This window comes from Lissotriton vulgaris, unplaced genomic scaffold, assembly GCF_964263255.1.
Source record: "Lissotriton vulgaris unplaced genomic scaffold, aLisVul1.2 SCAFFOLD_235, whole genome shotgun sequence".
NCBI lineage: Eukaryota > Metazoa > Chordata > Amphibia > Caudata > Salamandridae > Lissotriton > Lissotriton vulgaris.
The window spans coordinates 1,360,033-1,382,119 of NW_028253230.1; the positions used below are offsets into that span (position 1 = coordinate 1,360,033).

Genomic DNA, 22,087 nt, shown 5'->3' on the forward strand with positions numbered 1-22,087 from the left:
GTCGGAGGGTGCCCCCGGTGGACCTCTACTTGGGAGATCCCCACAAAGTTATGTTGTCTGATGCAGTTAACAGGTGAATATGGCTTCGGCAAAATTGGGCTGCCGGAGTGGGAGGGTTGGGGAAATGTTGGGGGGGGGACGTTGGGCTGTTACATACCTCAAGTGGCCAGTGCATTTAAGATGCATCACTGTAATCCACACTGCACAATGTAAAGTTGGTTCGGAGTTAAGCACCGTAAAGTTGCATCTTATGGTATTGGGAATGTATTGTTACAAACGTTATACAGTATATTTAATGTCCGTTAACAGGTACTGCTAGGAATGAGAGCTTGAAATTATTGACATGGAATGTTAGGGGCTTCACACACCCTAAAAAAATTAGGCAAGTGTTTGCCTGTCTGGACCGGACTGGGGTCGACATAGCGCTTCTACAAGAGACGCACATTGACCCAACATCCCATAGGAATATTGGGGCACGCTGGGCTGAGGCTAGTTATGCCGCCAATTACTCCACATACTCAAGGGGGGTCATGACACTAATCAAAAAAGGTACTGGATACAAAATTGATCGTTCTATCATTGACACAGGTGGCAGATACGTCATCATATCTGGTAGGATCAGAGGGCAAAATTTTACTTTGGTTAATGCATATGGACCAAACGTAGATTCCCCAGAGTTCTTTCAAGAAGTATGGTCTCATTTGGTGGAATTTAGCGACACAACTATTGTCTGGGGAGGAGACTTCAACGTTGCACTAGATAATGCTATGGATCGCTCTGCAACATCCATAGAACCACACAGACAAGCTAGAGGAAAGATAAAGGAGGTCATGGAGGATCTCTCCCTCAGGGACATATGGAGAGTGAAATATCCAAACATTCCAGGGGCTACACATGTGAACATGGCTCATAATAGTTGGTCAAGAATAGACTTCTGGTTGGGATCGGACACTGCGATCCTATGGGTTAAGAAAATTCAAACAATTCCTAGAACGCTATCAGACCACAACTCAATATTACTTACACTGAATATCCCACACTACACACACCCACCCTTCAGCTGGAGGTTTAATGCTGGGGCACTGTTAGACCCGATCTTCACAGACACATTAGATAAGGCAATTAAATAATTTTTTCAGTTAAATACCGACACAGAGGAGGACCCTGGCACACTATGGGAGGCCTTTAAAGCAACCATTAGAGGAGTATGTATGAGCACGACCACTGGTATACTGAGGGACATCAGGACACAGATTAGAAATCTGGAGAAACGCATAAAGGAACTGGAAATAGAATATGAACAGACAGGCAAGGCCGAACTGCTGGGGGTGATCAGAACACTTACAACGGAGCATCAGAAGTTCGCTGACGATGAACTGAAATACGTCACCAAACGTCCGGTTGCCAGACAGTTTGGGGAAGGTGGGAGGCCAGGTAGAATATTAGCCAGGAAAATTTGTGTAGGCAGAAGCCCCCAGAGCATAATACAGGTGAGAGAAGGTGAGGGCACTGTTCATTCACAGCCAGAAGACATATTGAGTAGCTTCGTACATAATTATGAGTCACTATACACGGCACAACCGATAGCACCACCGCGCGAAACATTAGACTACCTCCATAACATAGCTATCACTTGGTTATCTGACCACCAAAGGGAGTATCTCGCACAACCCATCACTGTAGAAGAAGTAACGACAATCATACTAACCCTACCTAATGGCAAGGCACCCGGGCCTGACGGCTTCACCGGCGAGTTTTACAAAAAATATGCAGACACATTGGCCCCTCATCTGGTAGAAATGTATGGAGCTGCCTTTGATCAAGCTGCTCTACCTCCACCGCTGTGAGAAGCCGTAATAATCATGTTGTTAAAGCCGGGTAAAGACCCGGTGCTCTGCGATTCATTCAGACCGCTATCCCTGCTGAACGTAGACTCTAAAATACTGGCCAAACTCTTGGCGGAGCGTCTACAGCCCCTGAAGACTAATCTGATCCTGCCGGATCAGGCCGGATTTATTCCAACCAGAGCCACTTCCCACAACACGAGGACACTGTTTGCGATATGCCACTATCTTAACCCCCAAACTAAAGCCGCTGCGGTACTCCTAGACGCCGCCAAAGCTTTCGACTCCATTGAATGGTCTTATTTATTAACAATATTACAAAGGATGGGCTTTCCGGCTAGATTTATCACCTGGGTCAAACTGCCATATACATCACCAGGGGCCAGAGTCCGGGTGAATGGGTACATTTCAGCTCTCTTCAGCATAAATAGAGGCACTAGGCAGGGCTGCCCACTATCACCATTGCTATTTGCAATCGCACTAGAGCCACTAGCGTGTATCATACGACAGATGCATAATCATTCTGCCCTACATTTCCCGGGCAGGCCGCTACATATATCACTATATGCGGACGATATGCTCTTGTATGTTCGGGATCCTGAGCAAAACCTGAGCCCACTATTGAGGGAATACGTGAAGTTTGGTAGACACTCGGGGCTACAAATAAATTGGGACAAATCTATCATCATCCCCCTTACAGACTCCACTACACCATACGCACAGGACTTCCCATTGGACTGGCAAACAGACCCGACCAGATACTTGGGGATTTGGTTCAGTAGAAACCCAGAGGAGGTCATCAGGACCAATTATGGCAGGGTTATGGTACAATTGGAGGAGAAAGTGGATAGATGGATTAGACTCCCACTGTCCCTGGCCGATCGCATCGCCATAGTAAAGATGAATATCCTTCCAAAATTTTTATACTTATTTAACAACATTCCAATTACACCGCCGAAGGAGGTCTTCAAACGAATAATGTCTTTAGTACTGAAATTAATTTGGGCAGGGAAGCAGGCTCGCATAGAACTCCGCACACTAACACTACCATATGAAAGGGGCGGCTTCTGTGTCCAGGACTTTTACCTGTATTATCTATGTGCTCAGGCGCACTATGCGGCGCATTGGTATCACCCTACGCCCTACCTAACGCACACAGCAGTAGAGGAAGGCGAATCAGCACCTATACCACTTACTGCGATCATTACACACAAAAGGCCACCTTTGCACGCAGCAGATATAAATAGCATCAACGCAACCACACATGCGTGGCATACACTAGGCAGATTAGCGCACAAACTCCCTTTGTATGCCCCGGCACTACCACTGCACCATCATCCCGGTATTTCGGTTACAAACGAGAAAGTCGGGATGGATAATCTGAGACAAATAGGTATTGATAGCTTTGGGGATCTATACAACGAAGGGTCTTTCCGCCAAATGGAGGAACTGACATATATTAGCAACCCGACAATGCTATTCAAATTCACATATTACAGGCTGCAAAGGGCGATCCGAGATTTATACCCAAACTACCCGTCAGAACCGCCCTGTCTGAACACGCTACAATTGATCCTAACTTCCTCAAACACCTCCCACCTAGTCTCCAGATTATATAACATGGCACAAAGTGAAATCCCATACAACTCGGAGAAATCAATGCAAAGATGGAGTGCTATATTGCCGGACCAACTGTCAGAAATAGAATGGTCTGCGACATGCACTATCATTAAACTACTAACGCCGAACGACAACTTACGTATAACGCATTTAAAATATCTGCATCAAACATACTACACCCCACAACGCATGCAGAAATATGGGATGAGGGACGAAGCCACCTGTAAGAGGTGTGGAGCACAGGAGGCCGACTTTGCGCACTTGGCCTGGTATTGCCCTAAAATACATGATTATTGGGACAAAGTGACCAGCACACTGGGGACGATGGTTAATGCGGAGGTCGAATGTTCCATGAAGGTGTGCTTGCTAGGACTGTTACCAAATGTTAGGGCATGTAGGCGCAAGTTCTGTGCGATAGCCCTACTGTTAGCAAAAAGACAAGTGTCCAAAAGCTGGGGGGGTAAACTATTTCCGAATACTAAAGCCTGGCTCAAGGATATGACGTACTGTAGGGATAGGCTGGTTACCTACGAAGAAGAATTGCCAAGGAAATCACGTCCCAAAGACTTTTGGTGTTATTTAACGGACTACTTGCAACAACTAGAAGTAGAAGAGGAGCCATAGACACTGTCAACCTGTTGGGTTGTGTGTGAGGCCTTTGTTGAGACATGAAACATTCCTGATACATATGGATCACTGGACTAGACCGTGTGTGTACAGTGCTAAAGTTCCCCTTATGAAATGTGTGGATGTGGAGGAAGGATGCAGAATTGTACTTGTCCTTAGAGGTTTAGTCTACTTCAGTTATGCTAGTTGCATTATTTTTGGAACAAAAAATTTAAAAATAGTTCTCTACCTCTGCGCCAATAGTGGCATGAGGAACAGCAAGTCACTACAGAACAGCATGTTGCGCACTCATTGCAGAACCTACTCGTTGTCGGAATTTACAACTGTATCATTGCATGCACTACAGATATGATTATGGCTGCCGGACCCTGGGTTGTAGGCAAACAGTTGTGTTCTTGTGCAGTTTGAAAATATCAATAAAGCACTTTTGAACTCCAAAAAAAAAAAATAATAATTATAAATTAAAGGAATATGTAGAAGTTTTCATTTTAAAATGTTTGCGCAGTTTAGGTTGTAGTTAAAGAATAATACAGCGTTATTAATTTAAAGCTGGTGCGTAATGTGTAAATTGAAAGTATAACTATAAATGTTTGTGTATTTTAAGGTTGATTGATATTGATGTCACGATCCAATGAAGAATAATCGTTTTTAGCCTGGGGAGGGACCAGGCAATGGGGGTCAGGGTATCCCTACTCTGTCTCCTATATGTTTTTTCAAAACTTTTTTCAGGACGGAGGACTGCATCCCCAAGTTCTAAAATGGCAGCTGCAACATAATTCTTGATATTGTGGCAGACAATCAAATAGTATCTCTTGATCTGTCGGGTCTGAAATATACACAATTTTTTAATCGCCATTTCTCAAAAAAGTCTGAACAGATTTATATCAGATCACAAAAAAACAGTTTCTGGATCAAGATATCTCTGTCTGCCAAATTTAGCGTAATTCAGTGCAGCTGTTTTTGTGGTATTGATGTTAATTTTTCCTAAGGAAAATGCAAGGGAAGTGACATTTTGGGACCCCCCCCCCCCTTTTGTTGGCCTCAGCTTCACCTATCACCCCAAGCTGAAGTGGATAAGATTCATTATGGGAAAGTTGTGTGAAGAATTGTTAACAGCCCCAAAGTAATTAGCAAACACAAAATTCAATTTCCCATGGAAACATGATCCTAAGTATAATTACCCAGTGGCTTATACATGGAATATAAACAGCCCCAAAGATATTAGCAAACACAAAATTCCATTTCCCATGGAAAAATGATCCTAAGTATGATTTCCCAGTGGCTTATACATGGAATGTTCAAGATTAAAAATAAATATTATCTCTGATTTGTGTGGCTTCATTTAGTTGCACCTCATAAAATAGTAAACAAATTGTATAAGTTACAAGTCGTATCAGAAGAAGTTTTGGTCTCTTGCACATCCCCTCATACTTCAGCACGTATCCTAAAACTGAGGTCTTTTCAATGGGCATTCCTGTGCTTAAACGTCTATGCTTGACTTTTAAAGAAATGTGCTAGATCTTTGCAGATATTGTTTTCCGATTTAATTCATAAATCAATCAGTCATGTATTACCTAAAATGGGTCTTTTATTTTGTGCTTGTACATTTAAATGATGGGTTCCTAACACATTGCTATTTGTATTTCTTCACAGTAAACCATTTCAGAATGACAACAAACAAGGCTTGATGAGGACATGACAGCTGTTAATCCCACCAATGTCTCTTGGACCACTTTCCTGTTGAGGGGCATTCCTGGGGCAGAAGAAGCCCACATCTGGATTTCCATCTTTCTCTTCACACTTTCCCTTGTCTCTATCCTTGGAAATGGTATCATTCTGTTTGTTATAAGGAGCAATCCAAGCCTCTCTGATCCCATGTACATGTTTATATCAATGCTCGCCCTTTCCGACCTGGGCTTGACAGTCTCTACATTGCCTACAGTGCTCAGCGTATTCTGGTTCAACGAAAAAAGAATTAACTTCGATATTTGCCTGACACAAATGTTCTTTTTCCAATCTTTTGCCTCCCTGGAGTCATCAGTTCTAGTCCTGATGGCCTTTGACCGCTTTGTCGCAATTTGTTATCCTATGAGATACTCCTCAGTTCTAACCAGTCCAAATGTCCTTAAAATTGGAGTGATGTCATTGATCAGGAGCACGAGCATACATATTCCAGAGCCCATTCTTCTGAAAAGACTGTCGTTCTGCAATAACAATGTTCTTTCGCATGCCTTTTGCTTTCACCCAGACTTGATAAGGCTTGCTTGCTCTGATACAACTATCAACAGTATCTATGGCCTGGTTCTAGTCCTCTCCACAATCTTGCTGGACTCTGTGCTCATTTTATTGTCTTATATCATGATCCTATGGGCTGTCTCAAAAATCAACCCAATAGAGACACAACTAAAAGCTTTTAACACCTGTGTGTCTCATATTTCTGCAGTTCTTATATCATATATACCTCTTATTGGCTTAACGTTAGTTCACAGGTTTGGGAAAAATGCCCCTCCTCTTATTCATGTATTGATGGGAATCATCTATGTGTTTCTCCCTCCTGCCTTAAACCCCATAGTTTACAGTTTGAAAACCAGTAGGATTAAAGAAGCATTGTGCAAGCTTGTTTGTGAAAGGAACTCATCTAGATAGGTCCTTTAACAAGGACCTCATGTTATGTATGGTTATGGCATTACCATTAGCACATGTTACTCTTTTCCTGTACTAAGGGGCATATTATCAAGGGATTTATCTCCGCATTTTTGGCTTTAAAAGCCAAGAAAGTGGAGATAAAATGATCTCCCTATCAGCAACAGGGTGCTAACACGCAAATTCGCATGTTAGCACCCTTTTTCTCTACGCTTCCCCGTGTATCTCTAATGAGATACAAAGGGGGCGTTCCAGAGAAAAATAATAGGAGAAATGTTGTTAAGCGACATTTCTCCTATTATCAAGGATTTCGCTAACCCTGTTAGTGATAAAAAAAGCAGCGCTAACCGCTGTAAAGAAATCCATTAGACACAATAAATATAATTAATTAACATATCTTTAATGGAGCTTGTAAATCAGCTTCCATATCTGTCCTGGTATGTCCTATGAATGTTTCCTCAACATTCTTTATTCTTGACATTCTTTTACATCTAACATTATGATGTCATTTATACATCATTACATTCTCCCCCCTCCCCCCTAAAATAAGTGAAATAATTTAAACAAATAAATAGATTAACATTGTTCAATATTAACATTGTTCAATTAGTCTCTCGGGTCTTTTTGAAATTCTTTCTGATCTCCTTTGTATCGACTCATCTTGTTGATCATTTGGTTGTATGTTACTCTGTACATTGCCTGTTGCAACTTTCCTAAAGAAAGACTTGTTTCTTGTAATTGTTCTGCTATCATTTTCTGCAGTCATTGCTGTGCCATGTATTTTTGTAACTTCCAAAGGTATTGGGTGAAACCTAGTTTGTGATTTCTTAACTTGCTGTTGTTTAACTAAAACTAAATCACCAATTTGATAATCTTTGCCTTGATAAGTTTTTCCTTTTTCTGCATAGTACTTCATTTTCTCTTTGGCCTCTTTGTCTTGTTTTAAGACTTCTTCATGTGCTTTTGGTGGACTTGCAGGTAATTGTAGTAATCGAGTTCTCCTTGATTGCCCAAACATTAATTCTGAAGGGCACTTCCCAGTTGATGGATGAGGGGTATTCCTATAGTCTCTTAAAATTTGACATAAAGCTTGATTTACTGAAATCTGTGAAAGTTTTGCTCTTTGTACTCCCTTTTTAATTGTTGCCATCAATCTTTCTACCATTCCATTTGCTCTAGGCCACATTGGAGTTATCTTCCTATGTACTATTCCCAAATAGTTCATAAATTTTCCAAAATCTTCTCCACTAAATGGTGGCCCATTGTCTGTTTTTAATATACTAGGTATTCCCCATGTTGAGAATATTTCATCTAATATTGGAAGTACTGTTGAAGTAGACGTAGATGATATCAATTTTACAATTGGAAAACGAGAATATTCATCTACCACTGCTAGTAGGTAATGCCCAGAATCCAAAGGCCCATAAAAATCTGCTGCCACGTTTGACCAAACAGCATTTGGAAGATCCGACATGTGCAACTCTTCAATTCCTTTCTCCTTTACGGTACATTGGCAGATATAACAAGACTGAACAATTTCTTCCACTTGTTTGTCCAGCCTTGGAAACCATAGTTTCTCTCTTAGAAAATTCTTTGTTGCTGATACACCACGATGACTTTCATGAGCCAAATCAATTACACGACGTTGAAGACTGTCTGGTATTATTATTTTTGTTCCTCTGAGTAGTATTCCTGAGGAGGTTATAGATAATTCCGAATTTATATTTTTAAACGCCAACATATCATTTTTCCTAATATTTCTTTGAAATTGACTTCCTTTATTTATCAATCTCCACTTATTTTCATGTATGATTTTCTTCACCTCTTGAAGAGTATAATCTTTCTCCGTTTCTTCAATTAGTTCATTTTCTTTCACAACTCTTGGCATTGCTGATTTCACTATAAAGTGTATGTATTCTTCTGCCTCTAATTGTTGTACATCTGTTGTTGAAGATGGGTGTCTAGACAAATAATCTGCTGGATTATGTTCCTTACCTGGTTTATGAATTATTTTGAAATCATAATCCATAAGCCTCATACCCCATCTTTCAATTCTCGGCGGCATTTTTGTCTTTGGATTCCCAAAAATGGAAACTAATGCTTGATGGTCAGTAATAATTACAAATGGTTTACCATAAATGAAATCATGAAAATGCTCACATGCCCAAACAACAGCTAAACTTTCTTTTTCAGGCTGTGAATATCTTTGCTCAATTTCAGATAGACTTTTACTGGCATGTGAGATTACATATCTTTGACTTTCTCTTCCCGGCTTATGTTGTACCAGCATTGCCCCTAGACCTACAGGGCTAGCATCCACTATTAATTCGGTGCATAGATGTGGGTCAAAATATTTTAGGTTTGCTGCATTCGTAATTTCCATTTTTATATTTTTAAATGCTTGTTCACAGTCTATATTCCATTGAAATTTCCTTCCTTTTTTTGTTAACTCTCTTAGAGGTGAGCTTGTAGTTGCAAAGTCTTTTATGTATCTTGCACAATAACTTGCCATTCCAAGGAAGGATCTTACTTCTGCTATGTCTTTTGGTCTCTGCATTGCATTTAATGCTACTATTTTGACAGGATCTGGTCTCATTCCTCTTTCTGAAAATATATGTCCAAAAAATGTTAACTCATTTTTATTAACTTCACATTTTTTTGCATTTAAAGTTAACCCAGCTTCTTCCAGCTGTTGACATACTTTTTCCAATGTTTGATTATGTTCTTCCTGCGTTTTTCCAAAAACTAAGATGTCATCACTGTAATTCATACAATTTTGTACTGGTCTTATTATGTTCTTTATAATTTCTTGAAAAATTTCTGCTGCTGAACAAATTCCAAAGTTTAATCTTTTATATCTAAATAACCCTAGGTGTGTTGAAAAAGTTGTAATATATCTTGATTGGTTATCAATGACCAGTTGATGATATCCTTTGCATAAATCAAGTTTTGAGAACACTGTTGCTCCACTTATAGTACTAATCATATCATTCAAGTGAGGACCTGGATAACGCTCCCTTTCAATAGCAGTGTTAGGAATTCTCATATCTACACATATCCTGATATCATCAGTATCTTTTTTGGGAACTATAACAATTGGACTTACCCAGGGCGTTGGGCCTGTTACTTCCTCTATTATGTCTTGTTCAAGTAAGGATTTAATTTCCTTTTCAACTTTTTCTTGCATATGAATTGGTACTCTTCTGTGTGTTTGTGCTGTTGGCTTTATTCCTTCATTGATATGTAATGTAATTTCCTTTCCTTTAAATTTTCCTAGCCCTTCAAATAATTTAGGATATTTTTTAAAAACTGGGTGATCAGTTGAAATATTGCAGATCATTGCCAACAAACCCATTAGTTGTGCAGTCACATTACTCAACAGACATGGACCTGGTACTTCACCTTGAAGCACATGTATATCCTCTTTGCTTTTTATTTCTCCATATTTTAAAATTTCTTCAAATTTTCCCAGGCAACGGACTGGACGTTTTGCACCCCATTGGAAAACACTAACATTTGATGGTGTCAACTTGGGTTGCTTTTCCATTTTCATGTATTCACTTATACACATTATATTACATGTCGCTCCACTGTCTAATACAAAAGGAACTTCTTGCGATCCAACTAGTAGGTTCACAGATGTGTTTTTTTTTATATCTTCTCTTTTAATCATGTTGATCTGTTGGTAAATGTCACTTTCCTGCATCATGTATAATCTTTCTGGCTGCACAAATTCTTCTTCTTCATCATATTCTTCTTCAGTTCCTTCCATGTGTCTTATAAATTTAGCATTTCCAATTTTTTTTTTAATTGGATTAACTTGTTTCCAACTTTGTTTATTTTCTTTCTTAAATCTGCAAACACTTGCAAAATGGTTATAACCTTTGCATTCTTTGCACTGTTGTCCTAATGCTGGACATTTCTTCTGATGTGGAAATTGAAATCCACATTTGTAACACAATCTTTTTCCTTTAAACTGTGTTTCATTTTTTTTTTCATTACTGATTTTATTTGACATTTCTCTAATTTGTTCAATTGCTTTAATTCTTCCTTCTTCCATGTTTGTAGCTTGTTTTTGTGCTTGCATTTCTGTTTTTGCCATGCGAATTATCTCCTGTAAGTCATATTTCTTTTCTAGTAATTTTTTTCTAAATTTTACTGAGTTACATCCTTGTATAACTCTTAAGCGAATGGCTTCTTCATTGTTAAATTTCTCAAATTCACAAAATGTAACCAGTTTTTTAAGCCTTGTCACAAAATTATCCATAGTTTCATTTTCTTGTTGACAAGCTAAATTAAAATTATATCTTTCAAAATCTAAATTTCTTTGGGGGTCAAACTTTGCATTTAAACACTTCATGATTCCCTCATAAGTGCTCTTTTCATCTTCTGGAAATGTTGTTATTAAGTCTTCAACATCATCACCTACAAGATTCAATAATAAATCTTTTGCTTGTTCATCTGTGTATTTTTTACATGTGGCTTTTAGAAAATGTTTGAACCTCCTTGTCCATTTTTCCCACCTCTGTGCAACATTTTCTTGATCAGATATATTAAAAGGTAGTGGTCTTCTAAAAATTGTGCTTGAAATGCTTTCAGTATTATCTTCCTCATTGTACATATCTGAATTCATGTTTACAACTGCATTCCTTGTTTCCTCTTCAGTCATTTTGCTTAATTTATTTGCTTATTTAATATATATAAATATTAGATATAGAAGTATTTTAAAGTATGTTTTCTGTTTTCTTGTTTTCTCTTTAATAACAAGTCTGTCTTTCCTTTTTATAGGTACATGAAGCCACACTGGACAAACTTGAATCACTTGACAGAATCTTCTGGAGGAACAATACTGGTAATTTTAATTAATATCTTAAATGCTTTTGCCTTAAGGTAAAACTGTTAATTTGTGTTTATATTCCACCAATAACTGTTTAAGGTGAGCATACACTTGTGTTTACTTTCCAATTAAAAGCTCGTGCTGAGGCACGTACCGGCAATGTTTATTTTCAGTTAAGCTTCCTTCTTACACTTGTCTGCACGCGCTGGAGCTCACGCTGTAATGTTGACTTTCAATTAATGGCTTCGCGCTTGGCTGCACGCGCTGGAGCTCACGCTGCAATGTTTACTTTCAATTACTGGCTTCGCGCTTGGCTGCACGCGCTGGAGCTCACGCTGCAATGTTTACTTTCAATTACTGGCTTCTCACTTGGCTGCACGTAAAGCTCTCTCTCATGTATACTGTTAATTAACAGCTTAAATGCCTTTATACTTGGTTATGTGTATTAAAATAGACTCGTTGTCCAACTTAATATCGTGTTTACTTTTCCATTAGCAGTTTCATTCCTTTCACACTCTGCTGCTGAGTTAAAACACACGCGCTATCTTCACTTTCTTTATAAATGTTCTTCTCCCTCGTCGCCAATGTAAAGAAATCCATTAGACACAATAAATATAATTAATTAACATATCTTTAATGGAGCTTGTAAATCAGCTTCCATATCTGTCCTGGTATGTCCTATGAATGTTTCCTCAACATTCTTTATTCTTGACATTCTTTTACATCTAACATTATGATGTCATTTATACATCATTACAACCGCGATTAGCACTGCTTTTTTTACACCTGATATTTTCCTGACTTAGCCATGATATCCTATGGAAGGTGGATATCATGGCTAAGTTTGTGAGCCCCTATCATCAAGCTAACGCCAAACTTTGAGAGATTACCATTGGTTTTCCAGCGATAATCTCTCAATTGGCAGTTAGCGTGAGGATTTTTATCACTTCTGAGATAAACCTTGCTAATAGCAAGTTATCTCTGCGATAATTTTCGGCGATGCTTAGAGTTAAAAAATGTGTTGCTAAGCATCGTTAGCGATAAATATCGCTTAACGTTGGTAATATGCCCCTAAGTTTGCACAGCAAACATACGGTGTGGCCAAGGTCATGAATAGAATTGAAGACATAATAATTGTGCACACAGAGAACTTGGAAAGGGATCAAACAGCGTTCCCTATTCGAAGTACATGTGTTGTTGCAGTAAAGCACAGGATTAAATTGTATTGCAAAAATGAACTTTGAGCAGTCCCTCTTCCACTGGTTTTCTAAACAGATCCCCCAGAAAATCATTGGAGTTATTTCAGGGTTTTCACTGTAGTTAAAAAAAGCAATACTTCATATGTTTATGTATTGTTTCATCATTTCTACGCTACAAGTGGTCCAAGAAGCTATTAAAGGATCACGTTTTGAAATCACTGAAGAGTCCCAATTGATTCATGTTCTGGGCATTTGTGCTTTAATATTGATGTTGTGTCTCTGTGCTTTTTTTTATCCATTCACACCTGTTCTGAACTCAGCGACCTACTCCCCACCCTGAGCTCACTGAGGGCTCCTGAGAACTTCATGGACCTCAACTAAATGAACATACAAGGTATCTGCACTGACTTTATCACTAGACAAGCTAATGAAGACATGAAGAGAGCTGTAAAAAGTGCTAGGAAATGGATTCCTATGCAAAACTCCTTTGAACACCCATCCATTTCATCAGACCTGTTCTTTCCCAAGCAGAGAGCTTAGCATCATATTGGCATTTTTATTCCTCTTCTGCTGTCTGAAAAGAGTTTAGGGGCTGATTCCCAAAAGCATGGTTTGGGAAGTAGTTCTCCTATACTACACTTATACGTACTCTTACATGCCTTTGTAAATCAGCACAAAATGCCCAACTCCCTATTAGTGAAATCACCAAGAGGGGGCAGTCCTTTCGATTGATAATAACTGCATATGAATATTGCCTGAATATTCCTATTTTATTTCCATTTTAAACGTTTTGGGGCCAACTCACAAGGGTACTTAGGAATATGTACAGGAATACTACAAGAACACTACTTCACCTACTACAAAAAATCCTTAGCGAATAGGCCCCATAGTAAATTACGGGTGATTTTGTATATTTGCCGCTTTGCCCCTCAGGTATATGCATGTCAAATGCTAACTAAAAACATGTTTTATTAATTACTGAAGGTAAATACGCTTAGAAATATTTCTGTGTAGGAAAGTGATGTATTTCAATATTACATGTACTGCAAAAGGGAACAATACATCTGTATGAGGACTTTTCTCTGGATCCTGGATCAGTCACCCCGCTAAAGAACAATGATGGATACAACCCAAACCTGTGATGGGGGGTGAGTGTCTAAAAAGTTTCGCTCCATCCATGATTTCCTTGTGTTTGTTTTGTTCACCCTAAGTTGGCAGTGTATACCCAGACGTGGGTCCCATGCTTACCTTGCCACTGGATTCAAGCTAGCCTAGCTGATGGGGGGTGTTTATACAGAAACCGGTCCCAGAATGCTTGTTTCTGGTTCAGGGAAGACCTGGCTTGGCAGTTTGGGTTTCACTGTTCACATGAGGCACAGGGTCAAGACTGGTATGCATATAGCTGTGTCTGAACTGAGGTGGGGAAGTGAGCTAAAAAACGATGATGGATTCAACCCAGATCTGTGAATGGGGGTGAGTGTTTGACAAGTTTCAGGGCTCAATCCATCATCTCCTTTTGTTATCTTTGTTCTCCCAAAGTTGGCAGGGTATGCCCAGACGTGGGTTCCTTGATCACATTGCCACTGGAATCAAGCTAGCCTTGCTGATGTTGGGTGTTACCCCGAAACCGGCCCCCGGATGCTTGTTTCCAGTTCAGAGAAAACCTGCTCAGCAGCTCGGGATTGACTGGTCCCATGAGGCACAGGGTCAAGACTGATTTGCATATGGCTGGGTCTGAACTAAAGTGGCAAAGTGAACTAAAGAATGATGATTGATTCAACCCAGATCTCTGACTGGGGGTGCATGTCTGAAAGGTTTCAGCCCTCCATCCATCATTTCTTTGTGTTTACTTTGTGAGTACACTATCTACCACCAAAATATGTACAGTGGATCCTAAAAATCCTAAAATGGGGAGGCTCGTGATTTACAAAAGATGTGGACTATGGACATCATTTAAAGTTTTTTTGAGGAAATGCTAATCCACTGAGGTGGCCATGACCAACTCCACCTATCCTTGAGCAGCCTACACACTGTATGTATGATCCACTACCACCCTGGTGTTGAATTTTTGCTGAAAGTTCTTTCATCAACAATGGCAGAAGCACATCATCAAAAATAGACATGGACGGAGCATCTGAATCAAGTTGGCAGTTCGGTTTGGACTGTTCCCATGAGGCAACAGGGTCAGACTGATTTGCATATAGCAATGTCTGGACTGAGGTGGCAGAGTGGGCTAAAGAATGGTGATGGATTAAACCAAGATCTTTTGACTGGGTGTGAGTGTGTGATTGATTCAGATGCTCCGTCCATCACCACCCCCTTTTGTACCGCTTTTGGCCGCCATAAGTGTGGCAGGGTATACTCAGACGTGAGTCCCTTGCTCACTTTGCCACTGGATTCAAGCAAGCCGGGCTGAAGACGGCTGGAATGCCAGAAACCGGTCCTCGGAAGCTTGTTTCCGGTCCAGGGAAGACATGGCTTGGCAGTTCCGACTAGACTGTTCCCATGAGGCAACAGGGTCAGACTGATTTGCATATAGCCATGTCTGAACTGGGGTGGCAGAGTGGGCTAAAGAACGGTGATGGATTAAACCCAGATCTTTTGACTGGGTATGAGTGTTTGATTGATTCAGATGCTCTGTCCATCACCCCCCCCCTTTTGTACCGCTTTTGGTTAGGGGGCGGCATACAATATTAGCTACAGACCCACGAGTGTCCATGTGGTCAGGCAGGACAACACAAATCAAATAAATGCAATGATTATATAGTGCCTTTCCAAGGTCCATGTGCAATCTAAAGGGTGGGGGGGGGGGTTGTAGGCAAATATCAATTAAATTAATAAAATAATTGCTGGTGCACCTCCAGGGCCCATTGAATCTCTGGGAGTCAGGTACAAATTAAATAAATTAACAAGAATATTTCTGCTTGCCCTCCGGGACCATGGGAATCTATTGGAGGTGGAGGGCAGGCAGCAATCTAAAAATGAAGAAAATAATTGCTGCTACCCCTCCAAGTCCCATGGAAACTCTATTAGAGGCAAGCAAAAATCGAATACATTTATCAAATAATTGCTGGTGCCCCTCCAAGGCTAACTGGGTCTCTATTAGAGACAGTATGAGGCAGGCAAAAATCAAATAACTGATTGAAGTAATTTCTGGCGCATCTGCAGCAACCAAGGAGAATCTATAGGAGGCAGCGGGAGGCAGGCAGAATAGAATAAATGATTTAAATTTCTGTTGTCCATCCATAGCCTTCTGGGTCACTATGGGAAGCAGAAGCTGGCACAAATAAAGCTATTGAATCCAGAGGGAGAGGTAGGGAAAAATCCCCCAAAAATTATAAAATAATTGTTGGTGTCCCTCAAGGGCACTAGGACTCTAGGAGAGGTAGAGGGAGGCATGTAAAAATTGCATAAATAAAATAATAACCTGTGCCATACCAAGGCCATGGGAACTCTATTGGGGGGGATGGGTGCAGGAAAAATCTAAAGAAGAATAAAATAATTGCTGGTGCCTCTCCAAGGCCCATTGGAACTCTATTGGAGGCTAAAGGAAGCAGGCAAACGTGGAATAGATTACCTAAATAAATGCTGGTGCACCTACAGGGCCCATATCAAAGTATTGAAGACATTATATCCTGGTGACCTAAAACGACCCACAAGGCTTTACTGGAACACAGGGGGAGGCATGCAAAAACTGAATAAAATTATTAAATATGCGACTGCAGGGTCCTTGGGGTCTCTTTGATAGGCATGAAAAAAATGTAATAGAAATAAATAATTTCTAGAGCTCCTCCTGTACCCATTGGTCCTCTATTGAAGTCAAAGGAGGGCAGAAATCATTGACTTGTTGAGCAAAATATTTGCTGATGCACATATAAGGATGATGGGGTCACAATTGGAGGGAGGGGCAGTGTAAAAATGAAATAAATTATTATAATATTTGCTGAAGGCCCTCCAGGGTCCATAGGGTCTCAGGGAGGTCAGGGAAAGGCAGACAAAAACTGGAATAATTAAATGCTATTTCTTCTCCTAGGCCCATGTGGAATCTATAAGAAAGAGGTGGGTAGGCAAACATTGAATAAAAGAACACAATAACTGTTGGTTCACCTCCACCTCCCATTGTGTCTCATTAGGATTCAGGGGAGGCAGGTAAAAAAGCGAAAAAATGAAAAAATAATGCCGGTGCCCCTCCAGGTCCAAAGGGACATTTTGGAACATGGGGAGGGCAGACAAAAATCATATAAATGTATAAAGTAACCACAGAGACTCTGATTGAGCAAGTCAGCACACGTGTGGCACGACAAGCAGAGGAGCAGAGGAGCAGAGGTGCAGAGGAGAGCAGGCGAGCAGGCGAGAAGACGAGCGAGTTGCTTCCACCCGCTTCACCCGCACCACGCCTGCCGTGCATTGCAGGGAGCAGGGGGGGTGAGAGGAGAGAGGCGTGAAGCAGCAGAGAGAGTGACCGCGAGCTGTAGATACGGGAGCAGTGTGCTGCAGTGAACCGCAGCGAGCCGCCACCTCTGACCACTGCGACCCGCCACTACCGGGAGCCGCCACTATCAGGAGCTGTATACTGTATACTGTGCGGTCGACGCCGCGGCTCGGTCTCGGTCCTGCACTGCCTCCACTTTCCGCATTTGCTTGCTTCACCTTCACCACAGACGAGAGCCACGAGAAGCCCCACGCATACCGAGTGTACGTGTAAACCCCATGCAGTGTAGATAGCAGCTGTTGCACGGTGAGCCCTCCTCCCCCCACCCCTGTTGCTGCTGAGCCTGCTGAGCCTGCTGAGCCTGTGTTGTAGGCTGTCGCGGACTGGTGGCAGGGGAGACACGGAGGTGGAAGTGGGAGTGGGAGTGCGGTTTGAGGATTACAGTGCACAAGGTGGAGCTCAACCACCGCTGCGCCCAACACTGTGACTTATCCACCATTGACATTGACATTGTTTTACAAGGGGCAATTTCCCAGGAACTTTTCTAGGAATTTTGGCAAATCTTGCAACTGCCAGTGTGCTAGCGCTTGAGTCAGTGCAAGACTGAAGCACGGGTATCCCGCCAGGGCTAGAGTCAGAAGTCATAGCCAGAGCCCGAGCTGCAGCACCAGCACCGCAGCACCTATACCAGCACCGTAGCACCGGCAGCGCCAGCAGCCCCAGCAGCAGAGGCAGCTCCCTGTTGCTCCCGGTAGCTCCCAGTAGCTCCTGGTACCCGACCTCAGCGGGGGCAGAACAAGGGAATCTGTGCTGTCCCGCTGACCTACTGTTAGCTATTTCTGCGCTATCTCTGAGCTGTGGACGCAAAGCCTGGAAGCCTGTAACAGAGCTGCGAGTGGGACGTGCAAGGGCCTCAGCATCCATAGTTTGGTCTTTTTGAATTTTCCGGTGTGTGAACCGGAGCGTGAACCGGGGCACCCGGAGAGCCTGGAGCCTGGAGTTTCGGAGGCTAACCGAGTAGCCAGCGTGGAGGTAAGTGGCAGTGGCAAGCGCGGCAGCCATTAGAGGCAGCTGCAAAGTAAGAGCCGAGGGTGCGGACCAAGGGGCTGCTTGACTAGGTCTCCCAGCCCGCGGTCACCCTGTGTGCTCCGCTTGTAGCTGCCCTCCCCCCTTGTAAAAGAGGCTGCCCAGTATAGCACGGCTCACGAGGAGAGCTAGTAACTCTCCCTAAGCTCACACAACAAGCTCAATAAGCTAAAGGTTCCCACAGGGCAGTCACCTCAATAACCAGGAATACAAGTAAGCGGACCCTATCACCCTCCCACACCACACATCACACAGCCCCAGCTCACAGTGTCTAAAGGCGCTCAAAGGATGATGCCTAAAAAAATCAAGCTGAGCACGAAGGAGGAGGAGGAGGAGGTGGGGGCAGAGGCGAACCCTGAAAACACGGTATTAAGAAGGACCACTAGGAGCACTAAAGGTGCCAACCTCCAAAAGTTTCAGGACTCAGTCCCGGGCAACCTCCTCCCACAGGGTCTCATCACTCAATTCTTCCAGGCCCCCAGTGGCCCGATAACCATGGACATGAGTATACAAGGACCCGAGGGCAGTGGTACACCGAGGTTGCCAATATCGAAGCAAGATCATCTTTGCAGTCACTCTTGCGAGCCTGCAGACTCTGGAATGGCCCAAAGCCTGGAAGACGTCCGGAGCCAGGTAGCCCTACTTCATTCCACTGCCAGAGCGAAAAGCCCGTTAAACGATCCTAGCAGAAGTTCACAGGAGCATCACCGAGGGTGTACAGGAGGAGACAGGTAGCGCAAAGCAAAACACGGGCACCGCACCCTCTCCCCCAACGAGCCCTGGGACGCACCTGTGCACGCCTGTGACACCCCGGGCAACAATGGAGACGGCCACTCCGGGCAAGGCAGCGCACCTGTGCATGCCTGTGACACCCCGGGCAACAACGGAGACGACCACTCCGGGTAAGGCCGCGCTAACGGCATCGTTCTTGCAAAAACTAGAACACTCAATAGAGCAGACATTAGAAGACACCCCCATATACTCAGCCAGAATTAATCCCAGGCATCCGCAGCAGACGGAGGCATGGAGCCCCTTGGGCCTAACACAACATCAAGACTCAGTCGATGAGGTCATGGTCAAAGAATTAAACCTGTCCATAATAAGAGAAGTGCAAGACACCATGGCTAGGGCCTTATTATGGCAGTCAACGAAGATGGAGGTTCAAGTTGATCCCCTGCACTCAATTGCCCAGCACTTAATGCGCCAAGATGACAAACTAGCAAAGTTAGAGGTGCTATTTGAAACCCATGCGGCCAATATCAACTCGGGTGCCGCCATTATAGAAAAATGGGCAAGCCTACCCGAAGTTCTAAAAGATATGCTCGCATTAGCCAAGGGCCTTGGAGAGAGGCCCCCTCTAACACAGTTGGCGCAAAAGCCACCAGCTTTGACGAGAGTGCATGAAGTAATGAACGATCCCTGAACCACGGTCACCAGCTCATCAAAAGGTTCGCTGGCAGTGCCATGTAGCAAGCTCACCATGCCAGAACAAGGAAGAGGGGACTTTGAGGTTTTGGAGCCTGACACCGAAAGCGACGATTCATCCGTCAGCATTCCTCTCTCGGAACAGGCCAATTGCGCATCGGCTGGTGCAAACGGTCCGCTTTCACGGAGAGCAAAAAAAAGACTAAAGAAACAACTAAAGAAACTTAAAACCAAAAGCAGGATCATACCATCAGCCATAATAACTTCTGGCGCCACCAAATCTGAAAGTACTTTCAAAACACCCTTTCCCATCTTCACCTCAAACCGTGCACTGAAGTCTGTCAAGCCCAGTGACGCACCACTTGTCGCTAGTGAGGCCCCCAGACACTCAATCCCTGCTCTGGAGGGCCCCAGTAATGTGGAGGATCTTCCACGGCCCTCACAAGTGGTTTCCGGAGGTCTTTCCAGCACTAATGATCCATCTGGTTGGGTCCCCCAACATAAGACAGAATCAACCCGCCCTTCGTATTTGGGAGCGCAGCTGGGACTGCCTTTTCTGGTAGGTCCCCCAACCAAGGTACCAGGTAGCCAGCAACTAGGAGCTATATACAACAACCTCCCTCCCCCGAACGCTATCAATGACGAGTGGCAAGGACTGTCAAGAGAGGCAAGCCCCCCATTCACGAACTCCGACAGACAGTGCCCAGGTGACCGTCACGCAATCATTGCACACCCAATTCATCAAAGGCACGTGTCCCCCGGTGAAGGGGCACAATGGCGCTCCTCAGAAAATAACAAGCCACTAAAAATTTACGAGCTGTTGTTCACCCCCAGATTTACAGCCATGGACTCTTTCGACATCCTGAACAGGTCCAATATCGTACGACTCTTCGGCCACATTGAACCCCTGGCACACATCACCTCCGGGATGATCGAGTGGGTGAAGTTCAAGAGCCTGGACACAGATACTCACGGTGATTCCACCATAGTCGGACTAGCAAACCAGCAAGCCCAAAAAGCTGTCCTCCAAGAATTATCCCAACTGGCAGAATGGGGTATAGAAGTCACCGCCCCCAGGGCTCCAAAATATCCGCACGTCCTCAGACCACACTACGGTCTACAACATGCCATCTCTGTTCTCAAAGGCACAAATTCCACGTGTTCTGACGGGGGACTGAAATCCGGGAGGCCAAAATCCCCGCTAAAAATAAAACTCTTGCTAAAAGAAAAGCAGCGCATCGTGCAACGACCTCAGCAAGGACCGGCCTCTTCGGAGGACACATGGAGACGGGGCTCCTAACCCCTCCCCCACATACGCAAACACCAGTCGCGTATGCCCACCAAGAGGCCAGGATCGCAACCTTAGCATCATCTCATGGAACATTGCAGGGTTAAATAACATCCGCAGGGTTACAGCCACCCATGACTATCTCACACAGGGGGACATACTATGTATCCAGGAGACCTGGGCGAGGACCACTTCACCAATCGCTGGCTACCACGAATATTTCAAATCAGCAACCAAAAGGACGATCTTTGGTCGCCCGTCAGGGGGTCTCTCAATCTTTGTAAGCCACGCCTGCAAATGAAAAGTAAAAGAACTATCTCTTTAGCCACCGGACCTACAAGCTATCTCAATAGAAGGACTGAGAGCGGGCCAAACAACCCGACCGCTTGCATTAATCAACTGTTATCTCAACCCTGCAAAACTTCACTCTCCACACGGCTTGGAATCTTTCACCACCGCCCTGGAAGATCTACTAATAAGCCGCTTGCACCATGATGTAATCATAGTCGGTGACTTTAACCTGAGAGGCCTGGATCTGCAACCCATAAAACCACCTAGCAGGAAGTCAGCCCAATTGATTGAACTTTTAGCAAATTACAACTTGCAATCCACCCACGGGATACAAAAAATGCGCTACCCTGCATGGTCTGCCTATCCGACCTTCAGAAATGTCTCCACTATGGACTACATCTTCATCAATGCAGGACTGGCTAACAAACTTCGCAACTTCACTGTGGACGACAGAGTCGAAAGCGACCATAGACCCCTTCGTGTCACATTCAACCTGACACGAGAACAGGCGGACTCCCACGCCGTAATTGGTATGACAACAGGCGAAGAACACCATTTAGTCCTTAAAAGAATAAAATGGTCGACCAATCTTAGCCACAGTCTTAATGCATTCATAGCTAATAGGGCAACAGTACCATGGCCGCAAGAAAGAGAATGTATATTACATCTATGGGAAACACTGACCAATGACCTACTGAAGTGCCTGGGCAATACCCACCAATCAAGAAACGGACAAAAAAATCTCATCCCAGGTCACCAAAAAACCCACAGTCTTAAGCTTGCCAAGCATGCACT

At 43.1% G+C, this 22,087-nt stretch overlaps 1 protein-coding gene across 1 annotated transcript; it reads left to right on the forward strand.

The window, feature by feature from the left end:
* The first annotated feature begins 5,786 nt into the window (after nucleotides 1-5,786).
* On the forward strand, nucleotides 5,787-6,737 carry LOC147661104 (olfactory receptor 51G2-like). The gene has a single exon (XM_086951337.1). The coding sequence runs from the start codon at nucleotides 5,787-5,789 to the stop codon at nucleotides 6,735-6,737; it is 951 nt and encodes a 316-aa protein (XP_086807463.1).
* The last annotated feature ends 15,350 nt before the right edge of the window (nucleotides 6,738-22,087 follow it).